The 17,706-nt window shown below is 41.4% G+C and overlaps 1 protein-coding gene across 4 annotated transcripts in view; it reads left to right on the top strand.

The window, feature by feature from the left end:
• The first annotated feature begins 2,183 nt into the window (after positions 1-2,183).
• slc44a5b (solute carrier family 44 member 5b) overlaps positions 2,184-17,706 on the top strand; it is a 29,696-nt gene continuing 14,173 nt past the window's right edge. For all 4 annotated transcript variants that reach the window (XM_076087755.1, XM_076087756.1, XM_076087757.1 and 1 more), the window contains exons 1-2: positions 2,184-2,405; positions 14,582-14,630. In XM_076087755.1, coding sequence (XP_075943870.1) covers positions 2,369-2,405; positions 14,582-14,630 — 86 coding nt within the window. In that variant the 5' untranslated portion in view covers positions 2,184-2,368. The remainder of the gene's footprint in view (positions 2,406-14,581; positions 14,631-17,706) is intronic.

Below are 17,706 nucleotides of genomic sequence, written 5' to 3'. Positions count from 1 at the left end.
AACAGTTAGAACACAATGCACCTATGGAATGTGTCACTGTCCTTGTTCAGTCCTTGCAGGATTAGTGAACCTTCCTACTGCTGGCAATGAACAAAGGCTTTGGTCGACCTGGTGACATGTGATAGCGTTATAGTTCAGCCCAATTCGGCTCAGACAAAGGTAGATAACACGGTCACAAACGTACACCAACACCATTCGCTGACTTATGCTCTTTTGATTTTTGTATGTTTTATTATGGATTTCATTGATGTTTTATATTGCAGGTTATTTGTTTCTCTTTGTTACTATTACTGGTCTTATGTTACCTAAGAATGAATAAAATGTATTATTATTATTCACTTCTAAAAATGTGGGAATGCACACAACAGCAGGCACTATGTTTCCAAATAAGGTCCATCTGGCTGTGGTATCATTCTATTTATAGCATCAAAGCCAACTGCATCAGATGTGATGAACAGAAGTTCAAAAATTACATCACAAATTCTGACAGAAACATACAGTAGGACTGATAAACAATCCTTTACGTTTCTACATCTGCTGGCTATACCATCGTCCATTTCTCCATCCTTTTCTTTTTTGTTATACAATGTTTCACAACCAGACACATTAGCGGATCTCTGGAGGATGCAAATCCCTAGGCCATAAAAGGTTTAAAACCACTGTCCTATGCCTAAGACAAATGGCGCTTCATTTATCGTATTGCATTTGGCAATAATGTGATCCTGATTCTCTCCGTGTGCCACCGGCACTGATTCCGCCACATCAACGTATGATCGGTCCCAGGGAAGTCGATCCCTTCTTAATGCCTGGCCTTTGGCTACCTGAGCTCCCATTACTTTTATCGACAGAGCACTGAGAGAGACATCACTTTTCAGATGTCAGTGTGTAATACAAATTACCTGTCCCATTTCTAATCTAATCGTACATTAAAATGCATGAAATATTTAACGTTTTAGATATGATGTCATTAAAAGGGGATAACACTTGGAGATGTGCAATTATTATTCAGGGAACATCCAGGTTGAGTCCCTTTGGCTGCAGCTGTCACAGATAGAAACATTCTTCTTACTTGGTTTTACTTTGTTGATACTATATGAGAATTGAACCCTGCAGCTCTTGGATCACCCGGTTATTGTGAATCATTGTCAGTCTCTGCTGCCCCATCCTGGTCTTAGTCACTACTCTCAAAACCCATAACCAAGGTGTGTCTGTGTGTGAATACTAATATGGAAAGTACATATTGAAGTATTGTAGCCTACTACACGTAATTCAGTATTAGTGTTTTTTTTTGTTTTCTGTGACTCAATATTTTAACTCGATCCATTTTAAATGGGAAATAAATTTTTTTCCTCCACTACATTTATGTACATTTATTTTGCAGAGCAAATTTTTACATAACTCATAAACTGTGATGTAGTCTACTGTTTAAATTACCCAACAATGGACAAACTGTGTTTGAATGAGTAAGTGAGAGCCACCTGGATCATGCAAAAAATAATGAAACACTGCTTACTGGTGACACATAAAATAATAATGGATTTAGAGGGCCCATATGTATGTGTGTAATATTTGATTTACCTGTACATAAAGGATCTGAACCACACACACAGGTGGGCGTGTAATGTGCTTGATTGACGAGTTGAGTTGAGTTTTGTTGCATCTGTTTAAGTGGGAGAAGTTACACCTTTATCATTGTTATAAGTTAATATAAGAACAAGTGGAAACTCTTTTGTGCAACATATAAGAGAGATAAAACATGCATTAATGTCACTGTTAAAAATATAGGGGGAGGCAGAGAGACAGCAATATTTGCAATGCCACAGAAAGCCCAGCTGAGGGCAGTGTTTCTCCACCAAACGCCTCACTGTGAAGATATATATGTCACTGCCTCCTAAAAATACTGCCTGCAATATTGGCTGTATATTATTAATCAACCAAAAGAGGCCTCCTGGAATTCACCACTCTTATTGCAGACACAGACCGTTTACCAAGTCCTCCGTTGTCTAGCATCGTTGTAAGTCCAACTCATGTTCATGTCAGCGGACAAACTGCACAAAAACGGTGTGCTTTAATAAAATCACACCCAAAACAATGGGGAAACGAAAATTCAGCAGCAGCAGCAGCCACGGTGCACGTCCCCTTTAAGACCGTTTTGGAATAATTAATGACGTCGCGCTGTAAACACGACTGACGCTCAGCTGCGTGGCCGAAAGCATCCTCCAAGAAGCTCGAGACCTCTCCAGGTTTCCTCCTGTGTTTATTTCTCGACGGGACCGCGCGAAATCCACAAAAATAACTGCGGTTCACATCGACTCTCATATGCGGTCTCCAAAACCAAGACGACGTCGCATTTGTCCTACTAAGTGCCATGGCTAGAAAGACGGACGTCCCCTCCTCTTACTATGGTGAGTCGGTTCGTCTTTGTTGTAAACGCCAACATGTTTTTTTTTCTTCTGTACTGTGAATAACGATTTGACAACATGATACAAACGGTACGTTATTTAGCCTGAGTGATTTTTTTAACCCATTGCTGTGATTTACAGGGACGTTAGCTAGCTTACATTGTCAGTTGTTAACTATTTAGGGGCTATTTAACGGTTAACCGTTGACATCCAATACGTAGTCAACGTTAACGGGTTTAAACGGCTATTAACGTTCGAATAAGTAGCCTAACTTGTGTGTGTGTGTGTGTGTGTCTTGAATCTGCTTCTTTGGCGATAGTTTAACGTTACCTGGTTAACTCCGGTGATATAACGTTAAGGTTTATGCCTTTGTGTTGTTTACCTTGTGAATACTCAATAATAAGTCGTATCACTTTCCTCCTCTACTTGTCATCACTTCATCTTTGTTGTAAACGCAGATATATTTTATAACATTATTGGATGACGGTTATGACAACATGAAGATATAACGTTATCTCCATAAACGATTGGTCTGCCGATATGTCACCAGATTTATCGTTTTGTCAGGTTATTATTTTAACTGTCAGAATGTAACGTTAGTGGAAAATGCCCATCACTATTTCCCAAAGACGATGTCATTGTTTTTTTGAATAGGACAAAGAAAATCAGCTAAGCTAACGTTTATCCTCACACTGAGAAACTGGAATTTGGGCATTTTAGCTTGAAAGACTTCCAACGATTCATTGATATGACATCAAATACGCATTAACGATAGAATGACGTTTTAATCGGTTATTTAAAAAAGAGTAGCCTTACGTGTGTTTAAATCCGTCGCGAGTATTATTCGTATCCTCTTGTTACCGGAAATAATTCAATACAATACAGAAAAAAAATGTCCATAAATTGTTTTTGGACAATCGATTAATAGATTAGTTAATCGTTATAACCTCTTGCTGTAGTTTACAGGAACGTTTGCTAACATAGCTCACAGTTGACGCCAAATACGTAACTATAACTATAATAATATATATATAATAATATATAAATAATAACTATAACTGTTTGTTTTTGTAAACAGTTGTGTCGCCTAAGTTTCCTGAGTAGGTCAGTCTAATGGCCTTTTCAGAGTGTTTATTATGTTTCCCCTACACATGCTCAAAATGATTTTTGCCTTGTTTTTTTACATATAGAAAAATGTGCAGTATACTGTTAACAACAATAAGTATTTTCCTCCACCTCTTCTCGCCACCATTATACAACGTTGTAACAATCGCAGTCCAGGTAGTTCTGTTAGTGATGAAGATTCAAAGCAATGTCCTCTGTGAATGATAATGACAACAAAGGATTTATAGTCTCCATGATACATGTAATACATGAGCAGATCTTCTGTCCATTAGCCGGCCTTAGTAATCATGTTGTTTATCAAAGCAAAAATAATCCTTTATCACCACCAGATGCCACACAGTGGCTTCCCTCTGAGACAAAGAATCACTTACACTGGTGATGTTTACCACACTGGTGGCTTTCTGAGGTTTGATACTAGTATTCATTCTTCCACAGATGAAAACAATTGTTCTCTATATTTAGTAATCTTCCATTTAGTCATTGAAAAATAAACATTTTGTGCTTCTTTCACATTCATGTTGTCAGTGTACTGCTGCTCTCAGGCTACTACGGTGTGAAACTAACTAGCTATTGAAACCCAGACTAAGTGATCCACCACACTGACAGGACAATCAATGTCTCCTTTCAATGAGAAATGTCTTTGCATGTATGGCTGTTGTCAAAGAGCGACTTTAATCATGTCTACACTCATCTATTTTCTCAGATTCACCCTAAAGCAATGGTAGACCAAAAACATGATCAGCTACTCTGTCCACCCCCAGTTATAGCGCATTATTGATTATTCACTTTTTCACGCTATAATCATTGTCTACAGAGCCTTCCACATCATTGTCAGTTAGATACAGATATCATCCAACTCCAAGTTTTATGTAATACTTGCAACCAAAATGTCTGTCAGGGAGGCTTTAGATAGAGTAGCAATATATAGAGTAGGTCTGCTCCTGACTGTGTCTCCCACATGCTGACCCCGAATGTCCCTCAGCCCTCATGACCACAGCACTCTGCCAATCACTACTGCAACCTGTCATCTGTGGTAGAGTCTCACTGCTCTCGGCAGACATGCAGCTCACCACCAGGGCCTTCAAACCCTATCACCATAAACCTGACACTAGAGATTATGTGTAAGTGTAAAGTAAACATCTTAGCGCAGGTTTGGAGTGAGTGTATCATTATTATTTTTTATATACATTACTTAGATGCAGGGTGTGCATCATTACAGAGGATAATACAATGCATATACCTGCATTATCTTCTCTTGTATCAACTCAAGTGCTACTCTCCAGAGAATTACATCGAATACACCGAGACAGTTTAATTAAGGAACATAATTTTGCCTAACAGCATCCACTGACCTAGCTAGCGGAGCATTGGCTGGAGTTATGGGGCCTCACTGTGTTTAGGTCAGCGGCTTTATGTTATTGGCTCCCTGGTGCTTTCCTTCCATCAGCTATAGCTCGGCAAAAGAGCAATTCAGAAAAATGTTGGTCTCACAGCTGAGCATAGAACGAGAAGACACATTTTACATCAGCATACTCTACCCCGTAGTGTTGACAAATTGGATTGGAAATCTTTTTTTGCGATTGCTGGTAATGTACCCAAGGTTTCTGGCTTTCTGTGGTGGTTTACTTCTTTTATTCCCAAAGGAAGTGGATGATTCTCGTTTATTATTTCCAGTTCAGCTGGTTCGATAGATCTTGTCCAACTTGCCAAACTGTGTGTCAGTTGATTCTGATGTCCGTTCCGCAGAATCAAAGGAAAAGGCTTTTCTTTCTAGACTTGCCACATTGCAGTGACACTCAGACACCCGTTTCTTTATGAACAGTAGCCACAAGGTGTGTTTTGTAGAAGAATTGGGTTTTTCTCAACAGGAAAACCTCTTACTCTCTTAAAAGTCATGAGTGATTTTCTAAGAAATGAGGAAACCACTAACTGAAGCAGACGTTATGATGACATCAACATTGAGTTATCACCTCTCCCTAACATATTATATTGTTGGATTTTTTTCTTTTAATGAACATAATTACATGCAGCGAAAAACAAGTGAGCACTAATGAGTTGAGCCGTGTGTTTAAGCAGCTGCTTAAAAACATAACTACCTGCCATCCCATCATTCACGTTCAGCCGTTTGAGCCAGATTGAAGTGCTAGTATATTATATAACGTTTCTAACTATGTAGCAAGTGTTCAGTGGGCATATTCTGTCCTGCCGAACTGTTCAGTCAGTCATAAAAGAAGGAAATAGCTCATAATCATTCTGTGACAGGTTTGTAAGTAACAATTTAGATACGAGTTCCATTCACCACAGAAAGTGTTGAGTCGGGCACACTGTTAATTAACAAATTTCTCGCATGGGCAGCTTCCCTAAACGCTGCATTTTCATACAGAGTCAATGACGGAAAGCTGAGCGCCCTGGTTTAGAATCAAACATTCACAGCCTCTTCCTGTGAAAGCGCAGTCAGAGAAGGTTGCGGCTCAAATGGCCCAGTTTGCGCCCAGGACCAAGTACGATCATGGGCTTCTTAAGTGTCACTGTCCTCTGCAAACACTCTGACTCCATAGTGCTCCTATGCGTTTTATTAGTCTTCATGGCATATCTGCTCGTTATTTTTAACAAGGTTATGTTGTTCTGCTACTAATTTCATGTGTCTTTTCTCAATAGATTGCAAAGTCAGTGCCTGAGAGTATATATTATTCACACTAATGATAGGGTGAGTCAGTAAATAATTGTCAGATTCACTTCTGCACAGCACTGGATGGGGATTTGTTCAAGTCCGTGAAAATGGGACATTTAAGCTGTGAAGCGACTTTCTAGGCGACATCAAGGAGACTTTTAAATTTCCGATTTGCAGTACAAATACAGTCAGTGTTTGTTTATGACTAGGAGGCTAAGTAACATTGCCAGTGATTTATGAAACAAGCCAAAGATACACCGGAAAACTAGTGAGAGATAAAGCTACCTTCATGCTAGACACGTAGGTGTTGAGTCTCTGGTGCACAGGGAGACTCGAAATTACTTTTGATAGGTTTAATCTGCTAAATGATGCAGCTAGCGTGATCAAAACAAATGCATCATTATCCTAAGAACAAACGAGACATGATGTTCTGATGTTGCAAACATGCTTTTTTCTTTGCACAGGTGAGGGTCTTGCATTGCACCCTACAGGTTTGCTTAGATAAATCAGGGATTTAGTGTTGTTGACGCTAATCTGAGTTTAATATGAGCAGACTGCTGAAAGGCAGAGGTTCAGAGGGTTCAGAGGAACACAGACAGTGAAGTGATGTTAAAGGCAGTGTTGGTAATCATCATCAAAAAACAGTATTCATATTTTTATTGAAATTGTCATTACATCCTGACAGATTAATCAATTATTCAAATGCTTAAATCAGGTATATGTGACTGTTGCAGGACTATATAATAAGCCCGTCCAATCATTTCATTCAGCAAGACGGGCTACCTGCCTACCTGCTTACCTGCCTACCTGCCTGTCTGCCTACTTGTCTACCTGTCTGTCTGCCTACCTGTCTGTCTGCCTACCTGTCTACCTGTCTGTCTGCCTGCGCGTATTCTGCCCATGTGCTCACTGTTTGTCACATACTAACAATAGCCATGTTTGTTGTTTTTGTTCATTATGATAATTTTGGGGGAGTGGCTTTAGACAGAGGCCTGACATGGTTGTCAGTGGGGCCAACTTGGCCACTTTCTTGCTAGATTTAGCAACTTTTGGAGCAATTGTTGATCGGTACTTTCATCAGAAAAGAGTTGGCAACACTGGGCTAGGTTTTTCAGTTGGATGATTTTGAAAAATCTAGCGCAGTCTTTCTATTTTCTCAAGATAACCAATCCTGCCTTTAATATTGATCAAATGAAGACATTGGCCCTACTTCTACCTCCAGGAGAAATCTATATTGTATAACTAGTTTCATAAAGTCATTAAATTACATAAGTGCATTAACATTTCCTGCAAAGAATCCAGATTCAGACTGTGATGTGCTGTGACACATATATATGCACTTATTTAAAGCCACATCATGGACAGTCGGTAAGAGATTCTCTTTGTGGACTTAAATTTTATTTGTGTGAAGTGTTGCTTACACATGATGACCTTCAGCTTTCTGCTAGTTGTTGTTGGGGCCCAAAGTGGACACATTTGAATCAAATATGCAATTGAAAACAGTGCTATGGAAATATACTCATTCTCCATGAAATGTGCAATTGCAAAGTCTCATTACTCCTACCATTATGAATCTTGGCCCAGATGCATCTTGCCTAACATAAAAGTTTAATGTGCAAAGGGAGATGAGGATTTTTCTGTGTTAACATACACGGCAAAAAAATCCTCGTGGTAATTAGTTGTTTAGATCCTGGAGATCTTGTTTTCCTAAAACACAGAAATAGATCTGGCTACAGGGTGAGATATTTTACAGTAAACTGTTTTCAGTGCAGATTAATTTGAGCATACTTTTGTGAGAAGCGAGCTGCCTTATCTTGTCGTGGTTTTTCACGATATCAACACTAATACCTGAGGAAATTGTGTACGAGAGACAAGTCTTGAATACTGAGTATGAGAGAGGATTTGGGCATTTGCAGTGGTGTGTAAATGGCATATTTGGTTATCAAGATGAGGCACATCCTCTTATGTTTAAGTCTTTATGAATCCAGGCCAAAGCCGGTTGAGCCCGTCACTGATCCACAGTAGCAGGAGCGAGCCTGGTTTCACAGGAACACTGGGCTGCCACTGAAATGCCTGGAGGCTCCCACAGAAGTAACCAAGGTCACAAAGCCCCAGCCACAATATACTGCCACTTCTCCGCTCAGAGCGGCAGGCTAGCTGTCAGCGGCTGACACGCTCGGATGCTAACTCCTCTCTTGGGGGTCGAATCCCAGCCCGGATCCCACTATCCTCTGCTTCCGTGTCTTAGCTTGCCTCTGAACATATGCACCGTAAACACTGTTCATGCACAGATAGGAGTTAACCCAGTGGGCTACCAAAACCAGACATGCCAAGTACTCCTTGAGCATCTGCTAATAGTTGAGAGGATCCCAGGGGACTCTGCTAAGTCAAACCTAAATCAGAGATCTGGATGCTGTTGTCTTGTTCCAATAAGGAGACAAGCACTTGAAAGGTTGTACTGTTGTCCAGTGTGAGGGGGGATAAGAGCGTGGCAGGGAAGATGTTTTTGGATACAGAAGGGCGCTGGAAGAAAGCCAGAGAAAAAGAGTGTTTGTGTGTATTATCTCTCTACATTTCTAACATTATGAAAATGGGGGAGCCATCTGGAGCTTTTTAACTGCTTTGATTACTTCGGCTCAGTTTTGTGTGGGAGACTTCCTTGATCATAATGCGGTTCCCAAAAGTCAATGTGTGTAGTTTCTCTTAGTGTAGTGTAGTTGGGGTTAGCTGGATGTGAGAGAAACATGAACACTGCTAAATTAGAAATACAAACTACAGTCAAAGCCCAAAGCCACATCACGGATGTTGCTTTCCTCTCTGGATTGGCAGAAGCCAGTGCTTTCATCAATTATGAATGAACATACTGTATACAGCGTTCAGGCTTTCAGGGTGTGCCTGCCCTGCTGAGCAACATCATTATGCAGAATTTTTAACATTTCTATTTTTACTTTTTTTTTTTCCTTATTTGTAGCTGGATCTAAGCCCAGTGTAGCTTTAACAGGAGTACGAACTCACAGCACTCCACTCTCTCCAGGTCTTAGAAATGTTTGTTAATCAGCAGAGTGACGACAACAAAAAAAAGTCCTTCCCTAAAGGCCCCTCTGACCCAGCCCATGTAGAGCACCTGCAGTGTTCGAGCTGTTTGCCTGACCACGGTATGAAAGAGGCCTGTGTTGGACAGTGGGGGCCTGGGCACACTGGTGCCTGTGTCTGCCCGTGTTCATGTGTCTGTGGACTAGACGAGCTGGGAAACGCTGGGGGGCGGGGGGGGGCGTGGAAACGGGCTGGAGAAAGTAAAGAAAGTTTTACTGTGGAGGGTGTGATTACATCACTGTACCGTGTGGTTAACATTCCTACCATTTTATATTTGACAATGATGTGCTTTCAATTTTTGAATTTTTGACTTGGATTATAAGATTTCTATATTTGCCGTATAGGCTGCAGGTTTGTTCTCGCATTATCAGATCTCACAGTATCTGCAGTGATGTTTGCCACACTAAGTATAAATTATGTGACTCGGTAGATCATCCCCGAGCAGTCTACTAACCTTATGATGAAGTGAGCTGCTGGAGATAAGTGTGCAGTTTAGCGATGAACTGCTTCTGTGACTTTCCGTTGAAGCTTTATCTCTCCGAGCTGGGTTGTAATTTTTTTCCTGCACAGGCACTCAGAAGTTGATTCTCAGCAGTCAATCCAGCACATACTTTAGAATCCGTCTGACAGGAGGCACGGACTTCAAATTGAGGTGTTCTCACACAGAGCTTTTATCAAACCTCTGTTGGAAGAAGGCATTTTATCACAAAATGTGTGTGTCACAGACTTATTTTACGCGGTTAGGGTCCTCACCACTGTAAACTGATCCATAGATCTTGTTGCTATGGCAGACTTGCTGCAAATGGAATTTCGGAGCGAAGATTAGTGCCAAAGCCTTTTGTCTGATCCTGATGTGTAATTCCTCACCCAGTCCAGCCTCATTGCCTCTGAGCCTCTGATTACCACCATCACTGTTGTGTTATGCGTAAATCTTTCGGTCACAGCAGGACACGTGTCATTATTCAACACTCTTGTCATTAGAGGAGAACCAGCAGTTAGTAGAGCTAACAGTGACTCCGGCCGTCCCAGTGCAGCATGCCTGCCAGGCTTTTTCCGAATGTTGTTGACCACAGAGCCCTCTCTCAGCCTGACTACAGCCAGCGGCACACATCCAGTGCACCGCCCTCGTCTCCTGCGCCGGCACACTGCAGTGCGGTCTAAACAGCCGTCACCTAATGCAGAGCCTGCTTGTATCCGGGCATCACTGGTGGTTCTCACCACTCTCTCTCAACCCTTCATTCAAATCTGTGTTGTGGGACAACATCCTGGCGTCAAGCTGATGTAGCTAATTTTATCTGTGCTGTATCAGCACAATCTCTATCACCTGAATGTTATTGTGTTAGAGTGAAGGGGGTATGTAGTCCTCCAGAATGTTTTAGTATGCTGTACACTATACTACAATATGTTTTTACTGTCGGGGGAGTATGCAACAATCACATGTTAGTTTTTGAGTTCCCTCCGTCATACTGTATTGACAGGATTACATATATTGGACATTGGCGTGGGACCATGCTGCTTGCAAATGTATCCTGCTTGCTCCACAGCTCCAAAAAGCACACATGACTCTGGATCAAGCTCTGCTCCCTGACAGTCACTGCACCACAATCCGTCCTCTCACCACTGGCTCTCCTTGATCTTGGTGTGATTCAACTTGCACTCACCATATGGACTTACTTGTTTGTGTCAACAACGTCTCCCGCACTGTGGAGACCTTATGTTTTGATTATTCACACAACCCAGGAGGATCAATGAAATGATTTTTTAAGATCCATTTAAATTCAGCTTACGTTGGGCCCCGTCTAGTACCCAGCTACGGATCTCGTTCACCCCCAGCAGCTGCATCTCTAATTAGCTCTGATGTTAATGTGATGCAACCTGCTGGCCGTGTGGGTGTAGCAACAACCACTGGGATACAAAACAATTGGAGGCAACTTCCGGCACAACACAGTGGAATAGCTCACTCTGTCAGTACATCATGCACAGATGCTGATAGGGTTGTAAGAGTATGAGATTTTCACGGTAGTATAACATTAGTATAACAGTATTTCTCTCTTTTTTTTTTTTTTTTGTAAACAAATAAAACAAGTTAAAGTCGAATTGGTATGAAGCTGTTTTTAGTTTCAATGGTTAAATTGAATGCAAGTTGGGATGCTTGACCATGGTTCTTGACATTTGATGCAGTTTAATTGCCCTGTGGTAGTTGGTTTGTTAGCAGCATGGTTCACTCTCCCATATTGTGTGAAACTATTACATTTTTTATGTGTATGATGCATCATCTGTGAAAACATCTTTGAGCTCTTAAATGTGTAGGTCATTTGAAATGGAGTGTAGCATCCTCTTAGATCCAGAGCTAGCGCTCTGTGAATGCTGCAGTGAGCACCTGGTCCGGTGACATCGTGTCCTTGGCTGAGGACTTCACACACTTAACCCAGAACATCTCACATTTATAGACCTGGAACACCACTAAAGTGAGTGGCTTTCAGTGACAGCCAAACAGATGGCTAGGCACACTCATGGGGTTTTTAACAGCAAGGGCAAAAGGAAAAAAAAGCACATAGAGCCTCTCGTATCAAGGCTAGCCGCTCACACTGCTGCCATGACAAAGAGCTAAAATGGTCATTATCACACCTACAGTGCATTCAAGGAATTTCCTCATGATCTAATATCTGCACATAGCCCCATGCAGTCATGAGACCAGCTAACCGTGACCTTTGACACATGCAGTTCTCCATCTGCCATAATTCTTGCTCCATTATACAGAAATGTGACAATTACTCACCGAGATTCAAGTACATTTCCAGTCCAGCGCATTTGTTGTTGCTGCTGACTCTGCAGCTTAAGGGCACCAGGGTTGTTGGTTTGAGAAACTGTTGTCACTTTTCCTGACATTATTTTACTGTTGGCCCAGCAATTTGGCATCTCTATCCTTCAGAAAGTTTATACTTTCACACATGCAAATGTGTGAAACATCCGCCTAAACTTCATGCAGAAATATTAGCTTCAGAAACCTTGTTTGCCACCATAGCCAGACGATTGTGGTAACTTCACTCAGTCACTATGGGATGTGTAGCTGGAGCAGCCTCCAGGCTGTACTGTGCTCAATCAGTTATTCTAGGCAGAGACTTTGTACATGTATTGTATTATAAGGTTTCTCATTTTGCAATTGTGTCCAGTCCAGGCATTATACAATTTAAAAAATAATCTTGAAACAGAAGAGACGTTTTTTAGTTTTAGTTAACTTCTGTTGAGCGTAATTCTTTTAGTTTCATATTCAATGTAGCCGCAGTTCTTTCATTATAAACAGATGGATATTACTTCACAATGTCATAATTGAGTTAACACCGATGTCTCTGTGTTGAATTTGTTAGAGACATGAAAGAGATGTTGCTCTGGTTTTTGCATTTACTGTATTTGGCCTTTTAATGACCTTTTTATGGGCGGACTAAGGAAAGCCAATACAGTGTTGTAGTGCAGGCTAACAAGACGTTTAGTGGAGGTGTGAATGGTATCAACATCACAATAATGTCACCATTTGGCAGAGACTGGTTTAGTTCATCTGGTGAATAAATGTGTTTTTCTGTTGTGAAATAATGACTTTTTTGCCGAAGCACAGCAGTACATTACAAGAGACAACTTTGTGTTTTGGAGTTTATTTCTAAAAAAAAGAAGTATACATTTTGTCCAGTAAAGTGATGAAATCATCATGTTCACCTTATCCAATTAACGGAAAGTCAATTATGCTACTTTTGTGTATCGTCTGTGATGCTTTTATCTGAAGCGAGAGAGGATGAGGTGCGTTTGATTTCCATCCATGCCAAAAATAAATCAAATATTGAATAATAATATCTAAGACATTAGCTACAGTATACCTAATGAATATATCTAGTTTATTACTCAGTGTACACCATGGAGAGCTGGATGCTGCGTTCAAAGACAGTGGCCTGTTCAATCCTGTGAAAGTTGCTCACTGGGCAGAAGGAGCTTCATTTTCAGGCTGCTTTTGTGGATTTCGAGCTCGCCATAGTTCAACATTGAGCCTGGAGCATGTGCAATAGTGAGAATACCCGGAGAGGTTAAAAATAAAGATCTAAATTTCTAAAACATTACATTGTTACGTAAAAACCTGTGGCGCTAACAGAGTATGTTGCTTTTGCTTTTTAATGGTTGTAACAGTGAATAGAGCTACCTGTCTTTAACAGTGTTGTTCCTTCATTTCATTGTCTTCTGTCTAGGTTACCAGATGATGTGGTGGTTCACTTTCACACTGAGATCTGTAGGATAAAAATGTGTTCACTGTTTTACAGCCACAGCACACACAACTCTATAAGCATGGTCATAATCTTGTTCCAGAATAAACTACACTGGCCAAGTTGAGTGTACTGGAAGATTATATCACCCAAAGCAACAGTATGTGTTTTTAATAGTTTTTGCATAATTGCGGAGATCTATGGGATGGAGGCGTAAGCTCAATCAATTACAGCCAATACTTGTTATTAGGATACATTCACTGTTGGCTTTGGTCTTTTAGTTGTATTTGCTGATAGAAATAAATACATTTAGGACTCATTACATTTGACAGTACATTCAGAAGATGATTTGTACGTGGTACAGTGTACTCATTCCTCATACTCTCAGAAGCGGGGCTGAGTTGTACGTCTCTCGACAGGATGAATGGGCAGATGGGAGATTGGCCCACTCATGCTGCCCCCAAGTCTGCCCCAGCTGCTTGGAGATATTACGCTCCATGTGTGGTGATTAATAGGTCCTCAGTCACGTCAGACTCGGTTTCAACTGGGCTAGAGACGACTTGGGCACCAACGAAGAAGCCAGTGATGAATGCAAATGCTTCTTCATACCTGCAGGAGCACCCAGTGGGAGTTACCCCCTCGGGTGACTGATGGTGTTTGTGACATTGGTTCAGTATTCACTTTGCTGGGTCAAATGGGGAATCCTCACTGTGACTCATATATACGCTGTTTGGCTTCGGTCTTATAGTTGTTCAAATGATTTATCATATTTCTGTGTTAGCTACATTGTTTTGGCTTTATGGCTTTATCCTAGCATGATCATCCCTCATCATCGCAGTCCTGTTACGAGACCTGAACTGTGAAGTGGCCTCGTTAGGTTTTATTGGCCAGTTAAATAGAACAGCAGGTTAACTTTACTCGTATAGTATATGGTGTCCAATGCTGTGAAATGTTGCTCATTTGGATATGTTATTCACTCTGTCAGTGAGTTTTATTTTTGTTCTGTTTGAGTCTAATCTCACCCTTCTCTGCTTTTCTTATAGGTGAGCCGCGCAAGTATGACCCAAACTTCAGAGGGCCGGTTCATAACAGGTACTACACATACATGTTGCGTCTAACAAATATATCAGTATAATAATAAATAATAATACTTTCGATGCACAATTACGTCACTGCGTTACAAATGTGTTTTGAGATATGTAGGCAGAAATCACAGAGAGATATCTCAAAACTGAAATCACTTAAAAACTATATGTGTATGTGCATACTACTAGGGCTTTGTAAGAAAATGTGTTTGTTTTTTTTATTCTGGTGGCGGGAACCCTTTTAACTATTTGTCACTGTGTTCCGTGTACATTGATTTTGTTCATTGTATAATCATTTTGGTACACGCCCAAGTCGGAGCGCTGATAGATTGATCATTCGTCATGCCACGTTAATAAAGATTGAGGCCGAGTGCTGGCAGCTCTCTCCACTCTACCACACAGATCAATGGCCATAAGTCAAGCTGGTGGCTGGAGTTAGCCCAATGACACACACTATTAACCAGCCAGATACACCCAAACAGATGTAGTCCACACATCACCGGGGCCATTGCATCGAGGTGTCTCCTGTCTTTCAACCAGAAGCACGGGAGCACTTCTCCTGATGAACTACAGCCTGCTGTCTGCCTAGTAAGGACTACGATTCTATAAAGAGATGTCTTTGAATCACATGAAATTGGCAACTTGTGTGATACTTTAGGCACTTGAAAGTGAGCTCACATATGCCAAAAAAGATGGACAGTGATGGTGCTTTACAGATGCGATCACAGATTCACAGAATCGTAGACCTATCAACTGTAGTTTGATAATCCCTCTCAAAAATGAGGATATTTAAAATGAAGTCTGCATTTTATGACTACCTGATTTCTGAGCAGAATTGTGCAATAAAGCAAAAAACCCTCCGAGCGGTTCACCTCAGGCTTTTTTGATGACTCAGTCATTTTCTGAGGTAAAGTAGGCTCTTATCTCTTTTATGTTCAATGTGAGTTTGGCAGGCTGCTGTGAAGGCATGTTTCAGTCCTCCTGTGTCTCTTTATCCCACCCCTCTCCAGCCCATTCCACTGCTACAGCTGGGTGAAGGCGCCACGGATGCTTTGATGTTTCTGTGGCTCAGAGGCTCTTCTTAATGAGAACGGGGAGAGAACCGACTCGGTGGTCGTCATGTTTTCATGAAGTAACCTGAAGTAATCTGTGGTTATTGAGCAGTCCTCTAAAGGACATATACGTGTAGTGGGACAATATAATACACAGATATAATCTGTGCCCAAAATACACACTGAGGAGCCACAACTGCACAACCGTATTGCAATGTAGTAATGCCTTTTGATGTGCACGCACAAACAAATGTATCCTGCTACCATAGCATGTGTGGCCGCTACCTAAAGGAGCCTCGTGTTTGTCAGACATCCTTATAGTGTGAAAATCTGACCCTCCAAGTGTCCTTTCCTGTTAATGTCTGTTACAAAGCAGGGACAGGCTGGAACCAATGCTACTCTGTGGCACTGCTGCCATCTGTGGCACCTCTGCTCGCTCAGAATATCAGCTCAACAAATGTCAGTGTTACAGAACTTCCAGTACTGATGTTTTTTTTTCTTCCCCGTTCAGTACACCAGCAATGCTCTGGTCCCTCTGGTCCCACTTCACATCTGAAGAGGCCGGGTCGGGGTCCGACTAGATTTGCAGTTTTTGGTTTTTTTGGCCCGCTTTTCTGAGATAAGAGAACGAAGCAGAGTTGTTTTCACTCCCCTCACTTGGTCAGCTTCTCTTCGACGCTCACCTTTGCATGCTTCACAGGTGACCGTGGTGCTGTGTGCACTCTGTCTTAATAATGCAGATGGGTCTACAGTAACATAGTGCGGCGTAGGAGAGGCGAGGTCGGCTTTAAACCCCTCAGATCACCACGATGTGCCGCTGAGTGATAGCTAACTCATCTTCCAGCTAAAAGATGGAGAGGGATTCAAACATTGCCATGGCAACCCTGACAGCCTTTCCCCTTGTTTTTGTCTTAGACGTGATGAAATGGTACTCCCTTGTCTCTCTCTGTTAATCACATGCACGATATCAGCAACAGCGTTGCTTGTAGTGTGTCAGGTGTTTTTTATACTCCTCATATTTCACTGCCAGTGTAGAACTGCAGCTGTCTTCCTCAGGCAGAGCCTTTGTTTCTCTATTATCTCCCAAAAATAATTGCTGTGCTTTTCCTAAAAAAAAGTCCCGAAGTCTCACTTCATACGGCAACCAACTGTTTGTTGAGTCTTTTGTCTTCCAGTGTCGGTCATTGCAGGTTTTGGCTGATGTTTGCCTGAAGATAGAAAGTAGATGGTCTGTGAGTGGAGATATAATATTTTGAATTTGCAGGTATCCACAGTCGTGATGTAATTCAGATGAGAGCGGTGATAATGGAGTCATCTTATTTTAAAATGAGAAACGAGGAGAATCAGCAGCCCTGCTGGGACAGAAAACATTCCCAATCCTCTATATTAAGTTCAGAGCAAACCAGTCTAACATAGAGCTCAAGCTTTACTGCCGTTATTAATGCAGTTAAAAAAATAGCTCTTAAACTTATAAACAGTCTGGGATCATTTGCAATGCAAGCTTAAATTACACAGCTGACCCCAATTGATAATTGATTCTAAGAGGCTGCACTGAGTAACACTACACTGAATAATGTAACTACATAAGTATCTATTTTAAGCTATATTTACCCCTCTTTGTATGGGTTGATCTGTGTGCTCTAGCCTCTCTTCACTGTCTGCTACTTAATCATGAAATTGTACTTGGAGGCTGAAGAGTATCCCGTGTAGAAGCATGTCACCATGCTGCATACAGAACGAGGACAATCCTCTCTTCAAAGAACTACACAGAGGAAACACTGTCACATCTCTGATCTCAGGCCTCCTTTTGACATCGCCTTCGCTCCTCTGGATGAAAGAGGAGAAGGGTCGAAAGCTGGAGGAGATGAGGGTCTCTACTCAATTTGTGGTGTGAGAGGGAGCCTATGTATGTCATCTGTATGGTGCTACTGGGCACAGTGGATTGAGCCTGGCTTTATTCAAGGCTGGGCTCAGCACTCCGAGTCTGAATAGTTTTTTTAAAAGGGGGCTGGACTGACAGCTTCTCTCAGA

Source organism: Anarhichas minor, unplaced genomic scaffold (genome assembly GCF_050575085.1).
Source record: "Anarhichas minor isolate MPS153535 unplaced genomic scaffold, ASM5057508v1 ptg000010l, whole genome shotgun sequence".
Taxonomy (NCBI): domain Eukaryota; kingdom Metazoa; phylum Chordata; class Actinopteri; order Perciformes; family Anarhichadidae; genus Anarhichas; species Anarhichas minor.
Note: the sequence above shows the minus strand (reverse complement) of the source record. Positions and strands in the feature narration are given on the sequence as shown.